Source organism: Miscanthus floridulus, chromosome 8, assembly GCF_019320115.1.
Source record: "Miscanthus floridulus cultivar M001 chromosome 8, ASM1932011v1, whole genome shotgun sequence".
Taxonomy (NCBI): Eukaryota; Viridiplantae; Streptophyta; class Magnoliopsida; order Poales; family Poaceae; genus Miscanthus; species Miscanthus floridulus.
The window spans coordinates 77238401-77255804 of NC_089587.1; the positions used below are offsets into that span (position 1 = coordinate 77238401).

The 17404-nt window shown below is 43.9% G+C and overlaps 1 protein-coding gene and 1 long non-coding RNA gene across 14 annotated transcripts; both read right to left on the reverse strand.

Annotated features, from left to right (window-relative positions):
- Positions 1-753: 753 nt before the first annotated feature.
- Positions 754-6801, reverse strand: LOC136476754 (uncharacterized). Of its 13 annotated transcripts, none has more exons than XR_010763741.1 (8): positions 6169-6800; positions 5384-5491; positions 4584-4654; positions 2113-4083; positions 1906-1996; positions 1302-1801; positions 1123-1216; positions 754-1041 (listed from the first exon to the last, which is right to left on the reverse strand). It is a non-coding gene; the product is annotated as an uncharacterized lncRNA (long non-coding RNA). The 13 variants fall into 13 exon arrangements; XR_010763743.1 differs by having other exon boundaries at positions 1302-1578; positions 1704-1801; positions 1906-4083; XR_010763747.1 differs by having other exon boundaries at positions 1302-1402; positions 1535-4083; positions 6169-6801.
- A 319-nt stretch (positions 6802-7120) lies between these two features.
- Positions 7121-8905, reverse strand: LOC136476749 (uncharacterized). Its single transcript, XM_066474686.1, has 2 exons — positions 8410-8905; positions 7121-8284 (listed from the first exon to the last, which is right to left on the reverse strand). Exons 1-2 carry the CDS (start codon positions 8528-8530, stop codon positions 7245-7247), a joined length of 1161 nt encoding a protein of 386 aa, XP_066330783.1. The 5' UTR covers positions 8531-8905; the 3' UTR covers positions 7121-7244.
- Positions 8906-17404: the final 8499 nt, after the last annotated feature.

Consider the following 17404-nt stretch of genomic DNA (forward strand, 5'->3'; position numbering starts at 1 on the left):
CTGTGAAATTTATCCATTCTTGACAGGCCCTTAAGCAAGGGCCTAAATGCTTGGCGCCTGCTATCAGAGCTGCACCTCAACCTTTGACTCTGGCCATCACCTGCGTGCTGCAGGGAGGAGCGAGTCTCGTTCCAGAACACGTTTCCATTTTTCTTTTTATTGAGTAGGTAGCGTATTCGTGTGTTGCTACGGAACAACTAAATTTTTATACTAAAAACACAAAGATCGCGTGATAAGATAACAATACTGTAAGATATTAAACTGACATTTAATCCAAAAAGCAAAGTTTGTGAAATTAACAGTCACTAAGAGCACGGCACCGCAAGCTCACAAACTCTACTATATAGACCTTTTCATGATACGGCTAAAATAATGTTTTATATCGGCAAAAAGTCTCCGATATTACAAACTAAATGAAGCAATCAAATATGTCAGACAAACATTGCTTAATCCACATATTTTAAACATGTTTGACCAATGAAAATGCACAAAATGACTATTATATTAAACTAAATTCATGTCCATCCTCTATTCAAAATGCATGTCACAAGCGTGTAAATAATTTTAATATTATTTAGTTCTCTAAATCTATGAGACGCGACACGGTGTCCTTAACAAATTCTTGAACTCAACGACATTTAGCTTCATAAACAAGCAGATGATTGCGTAGGCCTATAAACAACCTATAAACAAATAAAAAACTTTTGGGTCAGTGGTGTAATCAATAAATTAAATCAATGAATTACCCCAAAAGAACCTCACTTTGAAAATCATGCGCTTGATTACAAATAGGACAGAATACCAATTCGTTGAAATCGTCAGTAGTGGTCACTCCGCCTATCATGCACGAGCAAAAAAATATAATAACTGATACTTTATTTAGTCAATACATATGAGGACATCAGTGATACAACACATCTCTTTCTATTCATTTGTACATGGAGACCAGCTAAAATGCGCAACTCTGATACCGCTCGCCGCCATTCCGATAAGTGACGGCATATGTGTGTATACTTGACGGTTATTATGATGCAGTGGTACCTATGAGTTACAAAATTGATTAGCATCAAACAATAAAAAATTGATAGCATAGAGCAATGATAAAAATTTTAATCTAAGTACCTTTCATTCATCAGCACCACATATCTGTACGGTCGCATCCGCACGTCATCCCTTCCTCGAATATTAGACACATGCACAACTATACCAATGACATCTACAAACACAAACGATAGTTATTGATGGAATAGGAGCATAAACAGTTAACTATGTATTTTTAAATATAGACGTATGAGGTATACCTGCAAAAAAGTACTCAGCTTGAGCATATACATAATTGAATTTCATAAAGGTACAAGGACACTGACAAATCCATAGCTCTCTCGGTGGTGCATTAGCCATACTTTATGAAGATAGAACAACAAAGTAGTCGGCACATAAACGAAAGATATAGCCTAAAGGACCAACATGAGTAGGCGTGAAACCAACTCTCATGAAGTCATAACATTCTCCTACACGAAGCAAATGGTCGAACCTCATGGTTTGATTGCCGTACGCAACCGCTTTCATTTTGGTTCCCTATAAGAATATTAGATCCAACAGTTAGATAATAATGGTCTATAGAAAAAAATAGACATGGTCCAAAAAGGTGAGCTCAAAATGGACCCGCTCATCCTTCAAAATTGCATGCAAATGTGTATCACCATGGTGATGTCGTACGTTGCCTTTCTAAAAAACCATGGCACTCACATCCCATATGGAAGATATAAGTTCCATTCCCACTTCATGGAATTCAACCCATCTACAATCACGTCCGTGTCAATCAAAATGATAAAACACGAGTAAACCTATGTTGACCAAAAATAATTGCCTCGATCAATTACAAGATAAATGTAACGTAGTTACCTGTAGATGTGTGTATCGGTGATTGCAGGCGGCGGATCAGCGTACACCCTCTTTCTTTTGAGCGACCGACAACCAGAACCCATATCAGCAACTGGGAAACCAAAATCATGAAAATATACAGGATAACATTAGTCGAACATAATATATTATTATTCTATGGAGATCGGCAGACGTCGTGTGAGGCCTCCAAAATAACTAAACACCTACATTATTAATTTGTTAGCATATATGACCGCAAATTTGATTCCCGTGCGTGGCCACATGCCAGACGACGATGGCTACTGCCTCGTGCTCTGGCGTCGTGGCAAGCAGCTATGGCTCCGGCAGCGAGGCGCGTCTGAGGCGAGTGGCTTCGAGCTGGACCCATCCGAGACGAGCGGCGGCTCCGGCGGCGCAGCGCATCCGAGGCGAGGTGCTGCTGCTCTGGTGGCTCGTTGCATCTGAGGCGAGCGGCTCTTCCAGCGGCGGCATGGCACACGGTGGCCTGAATGGCGGCACGGCACACGGCGGCTACGAGACAACTAAACTTTTGTATGTACTAAAAATACACAGATCACACGATAAGATAACAATATTGTGAAATTAAATACCAACGTTAAAATAATATTTAATCTAAAAAGCAAAGTTCGTGACCTGCACGGAAAGCATGCGTGCCTATAACCATATCAAAATCAAAATGGCTTCTTAATTCTATGATGACACATGCATCTAGCGTTGGTACTGGCAAATAAGTGATCGAGGAATTCCATCATGCATGCCATTCCACACCTGGACTCGAACTCTACGAGTCGAATTGTCCCGAGAAGAAAAGTGATACTAAATTCAGATCAGCATCTCCATTGGCAACTTGGGTTTTAATTACACAACTCATTGTGTTTTCTTTCTTTCTTTTTGGGTGGTCTACAGAATTTTAATGCTTACTAATGTGGTGATTTATTCAGTACTCAACCCCATCCTTGTCCTCATCCTTCTTGCCAATGCTCTTCAGGCACCAGAATTGCTATAGTTGAATGTCTTCTGGTTATGCTTTCAGAAAAATAATAATCACATATAAGAAATTGCTCTGTGCTTATTGGTTTTTCTATTCAGAAATTGCAGGCTTACTCCTAAGAAAGACATGAGCAGAACAGAAGAACACAAATAGTTGATGAACATCATAGAGAAGGCGATGTCTCTCTCTTTCAGCAACCTGCCACTTGAATGGATAAGTACCTGGAGACGACGGTGCTAGAGCCGAGCGAGGTGCACTGCGGGTCGCCGTCGACGGCAGCCTTGGCGCCGAGGTCCAACGTCTCCGGGGCAGTGTCATGTTGGTGTCCGTGTTGTGTTCGTCGTCTGGGTGATGGCGCCAAGACGGGAGATCACGGCAAAAAGAGGCGGCGGCGCGACAGTGGCTGGCACCCCACGATCCCAACGGACAGTGGCTGGCGAGGGTGGGCGCTATGGCGAGGCCACATGATTTATAGCAGAGGATTGATAGCAGTCTCTCTCTTTCCTTTTATCTTAATTCTCTTTCCTTCTGTGTTAATTCTCTTTCCTTGGAGTAATGTGTATATTGATAGCACAATAATTTTCTACTTCCTATTTTGCCGTGATTCCTCTATCACATGACAGGTAATATTCAATCAAATGGGAGATGTAATCGAGCACTATTAGGAAAGTAGATCAATGAACTGTACAATAGCACTATATATGGATTGAGAGCTGGATTGTTTTTTAAGTCGGAATCCTATAGTGAAACAACTTGATGATGACAGTCAAATAGTTGGTACAACAGAGCAAGCTGAAAAGGGCAAGTCGTATGCATAGTTAGGCCACTTAGGCTAACAGCAATTTAATTCAAACAACAGTGATATCCAAACGATATTTATAAAAACAAGATTGGCCATTACATAGGGCAATGGAGCTTATAAGCTGTCAATAGAAAACTTATTTCTGAGACCCGAGACTACTGGAAGGAGGGTGTCCCGAAAGCACACACATAGAGAGAGCGAGTAGGCTATGAAACTAAACATTGTATCGTGCAAAAAGAACAACAATAAATCATTATACTCATATATATTTTTTATTACAGTGAACCAAACCAAAACCAAAGGCAGCGCTTGTTGGTTACCTGGCACTGGACCATTTGTAAGCAAATTGATTATGGCCTTCATCAGCAAAAGCATTTGCCTCCATCTGCAAAAGCATTTGTAACATAGGGTTAACGTAGGTTCCTTCATATGGTGTATCCATGGTCAAGAAAGGAAAAAAAGGGATATAGCTATGCATTCATGAAACAACATGAGCACTTGTACATATGTGCGCTGACATGTTGATGGCATCATACATCATTTTTGTGAAGAATGTTGTATATATAACCAACAATAGAGAACTGAATTAAAATATAGAGAACATGTGAGGAAGACGCGGGGAGGGGGGAGGATGGAAGAGAGCTCCATATGTAACAGACAACAGAGAACTAGATTAAGCTAAAGGGAACACGCAAGAAGAAATGGGGGCACATCTGATAGTCTGCTGGAAGCATTCATTTTTTTTTTTAAAATGGTTTGGAATGGAGGTGATGGTGGAAGCATACGATAGGAACCGTTGATAGGCAAGAAAAGGTATGGTACTATGCTCTTTACACATGAGAAACGAAATTGAACCTTTATATAGATGAGTTAATTTGAACGCACCTGCTTATTTTATATTTCCTACATAATCATTGTCGTAACATGGAAGGATCCAAACAATAAACCGAGACAATCTGCACAGAACGGTAATATGTATCGATATATGGGTCATGGAATATGGTAAAAATGGAAAAGATAAAGTCAATAAATACAGGTATATACGCTATGGAGAAATTGAATCATTTATTAGACTGAAATCAGGAATTGTTTTTATATGGCCAATATGAGTGAGTCCTTGTGTCAACGTACACACTACTAACTAAAAATGTATAATACACAGTCTAAATATATGCATAAGGAACTGAATACTGCATGGACGTAGGATGCACTGCACAACTGATTCTAAATTCAGAAAACCAGAACGGAATTTGATCATGTAAAACAGATGTAAACAATTAGCACTAAAAATTCGGGAGTGCAAGCTGAGGAGCATATCTATCTTGCAGCCTTTGCCCTTACAATGGGGTGCACAAACATAATATGCAACTATTAAGTTGGGCGTGCAACCCAAAAAGCGAAACATGAATAAGTTTACATTTTTATGCTTACACGAACAGGAAATAACTTTGAGAATTTATGGAACGCTGCTTGCTCCGACGATTTGTAAATTAAGAAAGAAAAAATGTGGATTGGACACTTTAAATTAACACACATGACTACATGAAGGTTGACTGTGTAAAATGGCTTACACAGTCTACTGGGAAAGTTAGTGGTCTGTGAAGCACAGAAATACATAATAAACTTTATTTCTCTCATCGAAGCATGCTATTAATTTACAGGTATGTAGAAGGATTGAAGCTTACATGTCAGAATGAATGCAGAAGGCTGTATATTTATATGGCCAACTGTATTTTACATGTTCCATGGCTCTTCCAAGAACCCAAGCAGCAATACAGCAACAGCGATGGAACCTGCAAAAACAATAGGCAAATGAAAATGCAATCAAAGTCAGAACACAAATCCAACCAGGAGTTAAATAAACTCACATAGAAGAAAACACATTAGAGCTGACAAATCCAAGTATCGGAGGTAATTAATCCATAGCGTTGATTGTGTTTTTTCAGCTAGAGATTTCTTAACGTTTTAGGTTGTTGTCATCAGCACAAGATCTGTGGGACTTGCAGATTCACGAGGAATCCCTTGTTATTGGTACAATTAATCTGTTGTCTGCTGAAATACAAGTGCACGACCAATTTTATAAGTGAACAAAGCTATACAAAGGCATTTGAGGTCCAAATCTGAAGGAGACATATATGTTATTTTTCAAATAATTATGAAGGGAACATGAAAGTATAGTTCAGTATGTATATATTTTATAACCATGTATGAAACTGAACCCGAGGAAGTCATGTAAGAAACAATATGCCAAAATTTAGAGGTAGCTAAATGCGGCAGCCAATCGTGAATCAACCACCGCCACTACACGCAAAAATGAAATCCTACCGGAGGTGGAAGAACTGGGCGAACTGATCCCTATAGACGAGAATCGTTCTTGTCCCAACCTATGAACTAACCAAGCGCTAATCTAGCAAACGTAAAAAAATACAGGCATTCACATGAGCAAGAGGGTTATGAACAGGCGGCTCACCATGGAGGCGATGTACTACTCGAACGATTCCAGCACCTGTGGTACAGCTGCTGCGAATAGTCGTGCGGCGGCCTCTGCGTGCACATGTTGTATATCTTCCTGCGACAAGATGTTGAGAACTGTAGATCAGAGCCAGATCGATATGGGAAACCCTAGCGCCGCCGCGAAGAAGACGGCGGAGGCGGCGGCGACGATGACGAGGACGCCGGCACCGTGCGCGTCGAGCACCGTGAGGATTGAGATCCGGGATGGAGAGGGCGCGGAGGGGGAGATGCTGCGGTGGGGCGACGTGCCGCCGCCGTCGGCGCAGAGCACTATGAGGGTCACCGCCGACGCCACAGGTCCGTCCGCTGCACGCGCCGAGGGCGCTACCGCAGCCACAAGCCCCGCCGGCTGACGCATCGAGGACGCCACTGGCCACGCACCGAGGACGCCGCTGGCGTGTGCGTCGACCACCACGAGGGCCGCGAGCCTCCGCGAGGAGAGAGATTCGGGATGGAGAGGGCACGGAGGAGACGATGCAGTGGTGGAGCGCGTGGAGGAGACGTCGAGGGAGTGGGGGAGTCGTGCGGGGTGGGAGGCGGTGTCGAGGGCGAGGGGAGGCAAAAAAAAATTCGCTACGACGGGCAGAGCGACGACGCGAAAGTTTGTCGCAAGGCGCAGGGGGCACCGACGGAGCAACGATCGTCGCACGAAACGGTGGTGTTACTTTCTTTCTGTTTAGTTGTAGGAGAATCCTACATTTTCACCTGAAACGGAACTACTATTGCACACTACTAAATTATTCCGTGAAATTTCTACGTTTCAAATTAAGAGCGACCTGGTCGATTAGTTTAAGCATTGCTGAACATCTTGCGTCATCTACCCGTCACGTTTTCCGCTGAACAAGAGTTCCTCAAATGTACTGCAAATCAACAAAACATATGCTCGCAGTCGCAGGGAAGAACCCATATGAAAATTACTCAAAAACATCGCTGAACACTTCGTACTTACAATTTCAAAAGCGCGTCCGAAGCACCAAAATTTAAAAATTAAAAACCTAACGAAACGCAGCCGACGACCACCGCCGACGCCCGCTAGACCTGCTGCACAAGTTCAGCCGCCGCCACGTCAGCCGGCTGACCATCGCGCACTCCGCCGACCGCCGCCGCCGCGCCTTCCTTCTCCACTGCCTCCAGCTCCAGCGCCTCGAGGATCTCGTCGAGGACGCGGCCCTCGTCCTCCGATAGCTGCTCCATGGCGCGCTCGAACTGCGCGACCAGCTCCGGGTCGAACAGCGCCTGCTGCTGCTCGCCGGCGGCTCCTCCTCCGCGCTCAGCCGGCGTTGGCGACGTCCCGAACCTGGGCGTGACGTATGAGCCCGGCGAGAAGATCTGCCCGCCCTGGCGCAACCAGTCCCGCAGGCTCCCGGACTTGGAGATGGAGAAGTCGAAAGCCGCCGCCGGCACACTCAGCTCGCCCAGCTGCCGCGCCCTCGCCCGCCTCTTGGCTCCAGCGGCGGCCTTCGACCCGGACCCGCCTGATAGCTCTGCCTCCGCGGTCGAGGCCGCCGCCGCCGCCGCCGTGGCTGTAGCAAGCTCCTCCTCATGCTCGGTTGCCAGCGCGGTCGCTCGTCCCGACGACGAGCCGCTCTCGCTCTGCGTCTGCTCCTGCTGCGTCAGTACCATCGCGTCGAACTCCTCCACCGTGCGGAAGCTCCTCGCCCTCCCGGCCGCGCCGCCGTCCGAGACCGACGCGGGCCACGGAGCCGGTGACCCGTCGCGACTGCTCTGCCGCCGTTCCCGCGCTTGCTCCGCCGTGCAGCAGCCCTCTTCCTCCAGGCCGGCGAGCAGCTCTGACACGTCGATCGTCTCTATCTTGGCCGGCGCCGGCGCCGACGCCGGCGCGGGCCTATGCACCTCGGCGGGCTCCTTGGCTTTCCTGGCCGACGAGGTGGAGCTGCGGAGGAGGGCCAGGAACTGGTCGCCGTTGTTCTTAGAGGTGGACAGGATGATCTCCTCGATCGCGCTGCTCCTCTGGAAGCTGTGGCCCAGGCTGCAGCTCACCTTCTCCTGAAAGCTCCCTGATTTCGCCAGGATCTTGGACGACACACACCCCATCTCTGATTCTCTGTAATCTGAAAACACAAAGAAGTTTCTTTTTGTTCAGTTTATCCTACTCTTCTTCTTCTTCTCCACAACCATGATCACAAACTGAAACCATCTGAATTGGACTCAAAGAACAAAAGGTTCAGAAGCTTACCTGATGAGCTAGAAGGGCTGAGGATCACGGTGGCTTGCTCCCTCCCTCCTCGGTTCTTGAGTTGACACTGACAGACACCGGGAAGTGTGCAATTAGCAGCAGGATTAGCAGAGCAACACATGCAGAGATGCAATCATGGGCGATCAATGGTTAGAAAACTCGAGGTGGCAGGCAACTGGGATAGAGAGTTCTAAACAGAGGAATTGGGTTTTGAGTCAACAGCTGATATTTTAATTTTATTTTTATGGATCAAGAACTGTGACCTTCTTTCTTAACCTTACCTTACCAGGTGCACGCCACCAACCCCTTTGGTTTGAACACTACTAGTAGAAAACATTGTTTAGTGGGCGCTGGAAGTAGCCATGGTCTTCGACGGTTATTGCATCACTGCCATGCAAATGTATTGTTCTGCTTGATAGTTAGCCGTGATTGTGATTGCGTTCAGGTTTGGAATAATCAGGATGACCTGCAGAGCTCAAAGTCCATTTGTAAGAAATCTGTTATAAGAGATGGAACAGTCAATGGTCGTCGTTCTAGACTCTGAGCCGCCTCCTCTTTTTTTTTTCTAAAAAAATTCAGGAGCCCATGTCTTGTTAAACTGACTCGGGTATTCTCGAGCATAAAAGCATCTACGGGCATGTTCGTTTGGAAAAATTCTGGAGGAATTTGGATGGTTTGGAGAAATGCTGGAGGAATTTGTGAGAGAAAAACACTGTTCCCGATGAAAAAGGAAACGGATCAAGCTAGCCACACACCACATCAGCAATATACTATTATGTGGCACACAGGGTCTAAAAGGATCCAACCAATTCTAGCGTCTCGTTCTCTCCCCTGTCTTCACTCCTTTCTCCATTTCCGTTTCTTTTCGCCGAGAGCAACGGCAAATCCATGGCACCAAGTTCTCTTGTTGGCGAATGGCGCACTTCTCTTTCTCTCTCTCCCTATCGTATTTTCTTCTCCTAGCAACCAGCAACAATATGCAAGGATGCAAAAGGGATGTGTTCAATAGGAAAGAGGGATGTGTTGTGTAGCCGTGCTAGCAACCTCCATACTCCAACGCAAAATATGTCGATTCTTCATGCGTTGGAGTCTACGTCAAATCGATTTCTCACTTGAGATTAAAACAGTTTCTATGTAAGCTCGTTCGGCTGCTCCACTTTTGCCTGATTTCGGCTGGTCTGCTCTACTGCTACAGTGCTCGAATCAGCCCATATCAGCCTGATTTCTGCTGGTCTTCTCCTACTGCTACAGTGCCCATATCAGTACATCGATACACGCCGTGTTTGACCGGGAGATATCGCCCTCCCCAGCATCAGCATGGAACGATCAGTGACGAGAGGGCATTCCTAGGGTTTTATGCCCGAAGCGTGGTTGGTGTGCACCATCGAAAACCGCATTTGCCATTGCCATTGCCATTGCCATTGCCATGCCACCAAGGGTAGAGGCTATACCGTCTGCCGAGCCAAGCAGTGGGCTCCTGCCTCCACTTGGCCCGCAAGAACCCCGATACGACGAAAGCATGACGACCGCGTGGCGGAAGGCGCACTAGGCCCTGTCCACTCGAGTGGGCCGCGGTGTCCATCCGCCGTCCGTGCCCGATCCAACGACCCAAGATGCCCCGAGGTTGTTGGAGGTCGCGCACGGCCTCCGACGTGGAAACTTTCCAGACTTTTTTGACAGGCCGACAAAAGCTTGAACCTTTCAGGCTTTTCGTTAAGGCAGGCATCACGATGATTAACCACGTCACGAGTCAATTTATGTGTGCATATAAAAATTAAAACCATAGATCGGAACAGCTGGCGGATCCAAGATTTTGATAAAGGAGCCACACCAAAAATTTCATGTGCAATTTGCTAAAACATATTTAGCAATTCGGTAAATCATTTCAAAATTTGTCTCATAATTTAATACATATACAAGTAGAAATAACATAATAGTTCAAAAAAATAATACTATTTGTATGGTTTTCTAGAGGACACAAAAAGTATCATACACCAAATTATCAAATGGTTATTGTAGCAAAAAACAAAAGAAAAGAAAGAGGAGAGGGAATGAAGGATCCTCACAAAGGAGGTACGGTGAGGCGGTAGATCATAAATGCCTGGAAGCCTTTGTCTTTGAATAATTCGAAGCCTTTGTCTGTGAGAAATTCCAAATCGAGATTTTATAAAACTAAGGTTTGGACAAAAAAATGACTAAATCTGTAATCTGTATACTATGGATTAGAATTCAGAAACAATACACTACTTACTCCTAATGTATATTTGATTTACAGTTATAAAGAGTCAGTACCTGAGCTTTATTATCTCTCTATCAGACTAGTTTGATCATAGACCCTCCTGATCGGAACGGAACAACTCTACTGCAAGGGACTTGCTAGCGTCCCGCCCCTGCGGCGCAGAGTGAGCATACGAGCGCATAACACGTCGTGCTCGTGAGAGAGCGCATCAGCAGTGGGCCCGCGCTACCCTGGACGTTGTCCATGCCGCCCTAAACATCGTCTGCGCCGTCGGCCACTTCCCACACGCATCATATTGTGCAATATCAGATCTACTTTTGAAACATCCACATGCAATAACTGCAACATACAAAAGAAGACAAATGAAACACTTAAACAAGCGTCTCAAATACTTGTGAAAACGTCTGAAAAACATTTGAAAACCAATGCAAACATATGCAACATCGGGATAAAACACTCGCAAACATACGTATGAAACACCTGAAAACACTTGAAACATATGCTTGCAACATGCATGTATATGCAACATCCAGATAAAACGCTTTCACCATTCATCTGAAACAGATGAAACATTTGGAACATACACTAGAAATATACGTGTATAGCCATTACAACATGTGCAACATCCCGATCTACTTTTACAACATCGCTATACAACACTTGCAACATACCTCTAAAACATCTAAAATACTTGAAACATACTATTGCAACATGCATTTTCAGCGTAGTATCTACTTGCTTCTTGGACGAATGGAGGCTCGTCTATGCGTAGCTCAATGCCGCGGAGTGGCTCGGAGGTCGCCGGTGTGGAGCTCGTCGGCGATACGGACCTCGACAGGGCAGGGTAGGTGGATGGAGCGCGGCGTGATGGGAGGCGTGAGTCTGTGCGGGGGCACGCAACGCGAGGTAGGCGGTGGGGACGCGGGTGGGGCCGTGTGAAAGGTCCTAATGGCTAGAGAAGGGGTGAATAGCCTAATAAAAATTTTACAACAACACTTAACAAAATGGTTAGACAATTTATGAGGCGAAGCAAGTGTTGCGCTAGCCTACTCAAAATGCAAGCCACCTATCACAATTCTAGTTTAGATAGTATCTATTCACACAATAGCTATGACACTACCCTATGTAAGTGTGCTCTCAAAGGCTAACTAAAGAGCCACACCAACCAAGCAAGTAAGCTCTCACAACTATCTACACTAAAGAGCTTGACAACTAGTTTGCGGTAATGTAAAGAGAGTGATCAAGAAGGTTATACCGTCATTGTAGATGAAGGAACCAATCAATTACAAGGATGAATAACAATGAAAACCAATCACCTCGGAATCAATGATGAACACAATGAATTTTTACCGAGGTTCACTTGCTTGCCGGCAAGCTACTCCTCGTTGTGATGATTCACTCACTTAGGAGGTTCACGCTGCTAATTGGCTTCACACGCCAAGCCCTCAATAGGGTGCCGCACAACCAACACAAGATGAGGATCACACAAGCCACTGAGCAATCCACTAGAGTACCTTTTCGGTCTCCGCCGGGGAAAGGTCAAGAACCCCTCACAATCACCATGATTCGGAGCGGGAGACAAACACCACCCTCCGCTCGACAATCCTCGCTGCTCCAAGCCGTCTAGGTGGTGGCAACCACCAAGAGTAGCAAGCAAATTCCGCAGCAAAACACGAACACCAAGTGCCTCTAGATGCAATCACTCAAGCAATGCACTTGGATTCTCTCTCAATCTCACAAAGATGATGAATCAATGATGGAGATGAGTGGGAGGGCTTTGGCTAAGCTCACAAGGTTGCTATGTCAATGAAAATGGCCAAAGATGTGAGCTTCAACCGGCCATGGGGCTTAAATAGAAGCCCCTGTGAAATAGAGCCGGTGTACCCCTTCACTAGGCACAGCGCGGGGTGACCGGACGCTCCGGTCCGATTGACCGGACGCTGGCCCTCAGCGTTCGGTCATGTGATACACGCCACGTGTCCCCTCTCTTTGAATACTATTTGCACGATCTCAACAGTCATCAGTTGACCGAACACTGCGCATAAGCTGACCGGACGCTCAGCCTACAGCGTCTGGTCGTTTCCAGTAAGGTTCCAGAAACGATTTTCTTCGACCGGACGTGTCCGGTCATGCTTGACCGGACCTTGCAAGCGTCCGGTCACTCAGTGACTTTTCTCTGTGCTGCTCGATAACAGGACCGGACACTGGACCTCAGCGTCCGGTCAGTCCAAGACCCAGCGTCCGGTCAGTGACCGACACTGGCGTCTCTGTTGCTTCACTTGACCGGACGCGCCGGTCCCTCTGAGACCAGCGTTCGGTCACACAGTGACCAGCAAGACTAACTCCTTTTCATCTCTAACTTCTTCACCCTTGCTCAAATGTTCCAACCACCAAGTGTATCACCTTGTACACATGTGTTAGCATATTTTCACAAACATTTTCAAGGGTGTTAGCATTCCACTAGATCCTAAATGCATATACAATGAGTTAGAGCATCTAGTGGCACTTTGATAACCGTATTCCGATACGAGTTTCACCCCTCTTAATAGTACGGCTATCAAACCTAAATGTGATCACACTCTCTAAGTGTCTTGATCACCAAAACAAAATAGCTCCTACAATTTATACCTTTGCCTTAAGCTTTTTTTTTGTTTTTTTCTCTTTCTTCTTTCCAAGTCCAAGCACTTGATCATCATCATGGCATCACCATCATCATGTCATGATCTTCATTTGCTTCACTACTTGGAATGTGCTACCTATCTCATGATCACTTGATAAACTAGGTTAGCACTTAGGGTTTCATCAATTCACCAAAACCAAACTAGAGCTTTCAATCTCCCCCTTTTTGGTAATTGATGACAACCCTTTCACAAAGATATGAATTGAAATTCAATTGAATCCATGTTGCTTGCCCAAGCATATTTACCATGTGTAAAAGGATATGGACAAGTTTCATGAACTTCATATGGTAGCAATTGCTCCCTCTACATATGTGCTAAGAGTTTGGATTGTAGCTTGCACATATGCTTAGATAGAAATATAGGAGACAATGTCTACCAAATGATGCTAAGGTATAAAAGATGGACCTTTGAAGCGTGATACTAATTGGAGTGCACCATTATACCATCCTTAGCACCATGGTTAGCTCTATACCACTTGGAAACACTTGGAAATGAAATCATTAGATATCCTATGCATGCTAGTTTTTCATTTCATCATTCAAACCTACAACTAGCATACACCATACAAGCATGGATATTGAAATTTAAAACTTATGCCATGCAAGAAAACATATGAAATGCACATTCAAATGCACCATACAAGTTCATGAGCTTGCTCCCCCTACTTGTGTGCTCAAAATTTTAATTGATTCCTTTCCTTTGTCATATCTCTCCCCTTATGTCAAATTCTCCCCCTTTGTTGTCTTTTCACCATCTTAGTACACTAATATATCTTTTGTCTTTTCTCCCCATGTATTAATATCTTTGCTTCTCTCCCCCTTTGTCATCAATGACCACAAAGGTTCAAAAAGTAGATAGGTTAAGATTATCAATGTCAATCAATAGGTTGAGGGTTATTTTCCCAAATTTGGTCCAATCTAGATCATTTATCAAAGATATTTAACTTGGTTTGATCCAAGGACAAGCTTCTTCACACCTTAAAATAAGTGTTATCTTGTACCATGTTGAGTTAAACACTTAGAGTTCATTTTCTAGATTAAACACTAGGTTTACAAGCCCACAAACAAGTCATATGCTACCACTAGATCAAGTCAAGCATAGAAGCAATAGTGGTACCATATAATCATCAAATTCATTTGGTTTTCATGAATGAGCCTAATAAAATTGAACCACTTGAAGGGTCATGATAAAATTGAAAATGTGACTAGATGCACTAAACATGTCCTTAGCAAGGATGTATGTCATGCCAATCAACTTTTACCTTGAATAGCTTGAAGGAGAGGCATGCCATATAAGTGGGGGTGCATCAACTCATATTTGAGAAATCCAATATGTTCAACTCATTCCTTAGCTTGCAAAACCTTTTCTCGTCCAATGGCTTGGTGAATATATCGGCAAGTTGATCTTCGGTGCCTACACTCTCAATGCAAATGTCCCCTTTTTGTTGGCGATCTCTTATGAAATGGTGGCGGACATCAATGTGCTTTGTTCTTACATGTTGAACCGGATTGTTGGTCAATTTGATTGCACTATCATTGTCACATAGCAATGGCACTTTCTTGAACTTGATTCTAAAATCACTCAAAGTGGCCTTCATTCAAAGTACTTGTGCACAACAACTACCGGCGGATATGTATTCGGCTTCGGCGGCTGATAATGCAACACTATTTTGCTTCTTTGATGACCATGAAACAAGTGATCTTCCCAACAATTGACATGTGCCCGCGGTGCTCTTTCTTTCAACCTTGCATCCCGCATAATCTGAGTCAGAGTAACCAACTAGTTCAAACTTTGCTCCTTTGGGATACCATAAACCAACATTTGGTGTATGTTTCAAGTACCTCAATATTCTCTTTGTAGCCTTCAAATGACTTTCTCTTGGCGAGGCTTGAAATCTTGCACACATGCATACACTAAACATGACATCCGACCTTGATGCGGTCACATAGAGTAGGCTTCCAATCATTGACCGATACAATTTTTGATCCACCATATTTCCACTTGCATCACTATCCAAGATACCATTGGTTCCCATTGGTGTGCTAATGACTTTGCTATCATTCATGCCAAACTTCTTGATCATGTCCTTGATATACTTGCCTTGACTCACAAATGTATCATTCTTCAATTGCTTGATTTGAAGACCAAGGAAGTAACTCAACTCTCCAATCATGGACATTTCAAACTCATTAGCCATCATTTTTCTAAACTCATCACAAAAATCTTGATTGGTTGATCCAAATATGATATCATCAACATAGATTTGCAACACAAACAAGTCTTTTCCAATCTTGTTGATGAAGAGAGTAGTATCAACCTTGCCCATTGTGAACCCTTTAGAGAGTAGGAAGTTCCTCAATCTCTCATACCATGCTCTAGGTGCTTGCTTCAAGCCATACAATGCCTTCTTCAACTTGTACACATGGTTGGGCTTCTTGTCATCTTCAAAACTAGGAGGTTGCTCAATATATACTTCTTCATTGATGTAACCATTGAGAAATGCACTCTTAACATCCATTTGATAGAGCTTGATGTTGTGGACACAAGCATAGGCTAGCAAGATTCTTATTGCTTCCAATCTAGCAAGTTCTCATTGTGCTACCAATCTTGTGTATAGCCTTCAACTTGTGTATACCAATCTTGCTTTGTTCCTTACCACTATCCCATCTTGATCTTGCTTGTTTCTAAAGACCCATTTGGTTCCAATCACATTATGTCCCTTTGGTCTCTCTACTAATTCCCATACTTGATTTGTTGTGAAGTTATTCAATTCTTCATGCATAGCATTCACCCAATCAACATCCTTCAATGCTTCATCTATCTTCTTTGGTTCAATGGATGACACAAATGAGAAATGCTCACAAAATGATGCCATCTTGATCTTGTTTGTACACCTCTTGAAATATTACCAATGATAGTGTCCAAAGGATGATCTCTTGCAATATTAGTTGGTTGGAGGATTGGAACTTGATTGCTTGCACTTGCTTGATCATTTCATTGAAATGATGAACTAGCCACTTGATCTTGTTCATTATCATGAGATCCACTTGCATTAACTTGATTTGTATCATCTTGCACATTTGAGTTAGAGAGCACTTGCACTTGATCATCTTCATCATCATTCACTTGCCTAGGCCTCAATTCACCAATATCCATGTTCTTCATGGCATTTGAAAGTTGAATGCCTCTAACATCTTCCAAGTTCTCATTCTTTACTTGTGAACCCTTGGTTTCATCAAATTCAACATCATGAACTTCCTCAAGAGTACCACTATCCAAATTCCAAACTCTATATGCTTTGCTTGTAGTGGAATAACCAAGTAGGAATCCTTCATCACATTTCTTGTCAAACTTGCCCAATCTAGTGCCTTTCTTCAAGATATAGTATTTGCAACCAAAGACCCAAAAATATGCAATGTTGGGCTTTCTACTATTCAAGAGCTCATATGGTGTCTTCTCTTTCAATCGGTGACAATAGAGGCAGTTGCTACAATAGCCAGCCATGTTGATAGTTTCGGCCTAAAAAGATTGACTCACATTGTACTCACTAAGCATAGACCATGCCATATCAATGAGTGTTCTATTCTTCCTCTCAACAAAGCCATTTGATTGTGGAGTGTACTTGGCCGAGAATTGATGTCTAATTCCAAATTCATTGAAAGCATCTAGGCCCCTAGTTGGGTGTCGGTGATTAATGACAATACGTGATTACTATGACTAACGTGTGTTTTGTAGAAACAATTGAGTTAGGTCACGGTAATAGAGATCTATTGGGCAATCAAGGTTGTTATGCCCCTACGATGGAAATCATTTTAGTTTTCAAAGGATGGACGACAAGGTTAAGGATGGACTAGTTCTAAGTGTCAATTGGAGTTGGAGAGACACTTAGAGTAGTTTAGGACTTTGTTTTTCCTTTGGCCATACTATTAAGGGGGGTATGAATGGGTAGCTTGACCTAGGTGAGACTAGTGAGTTAGGTGTGGTGCACACTTGTTAAAACTAGCACTAGGTAGCTCCATAATAGCCCTTTGATCCAATGGAGCAAACTTCATTCACATATGTTCGAGAGTTGGAA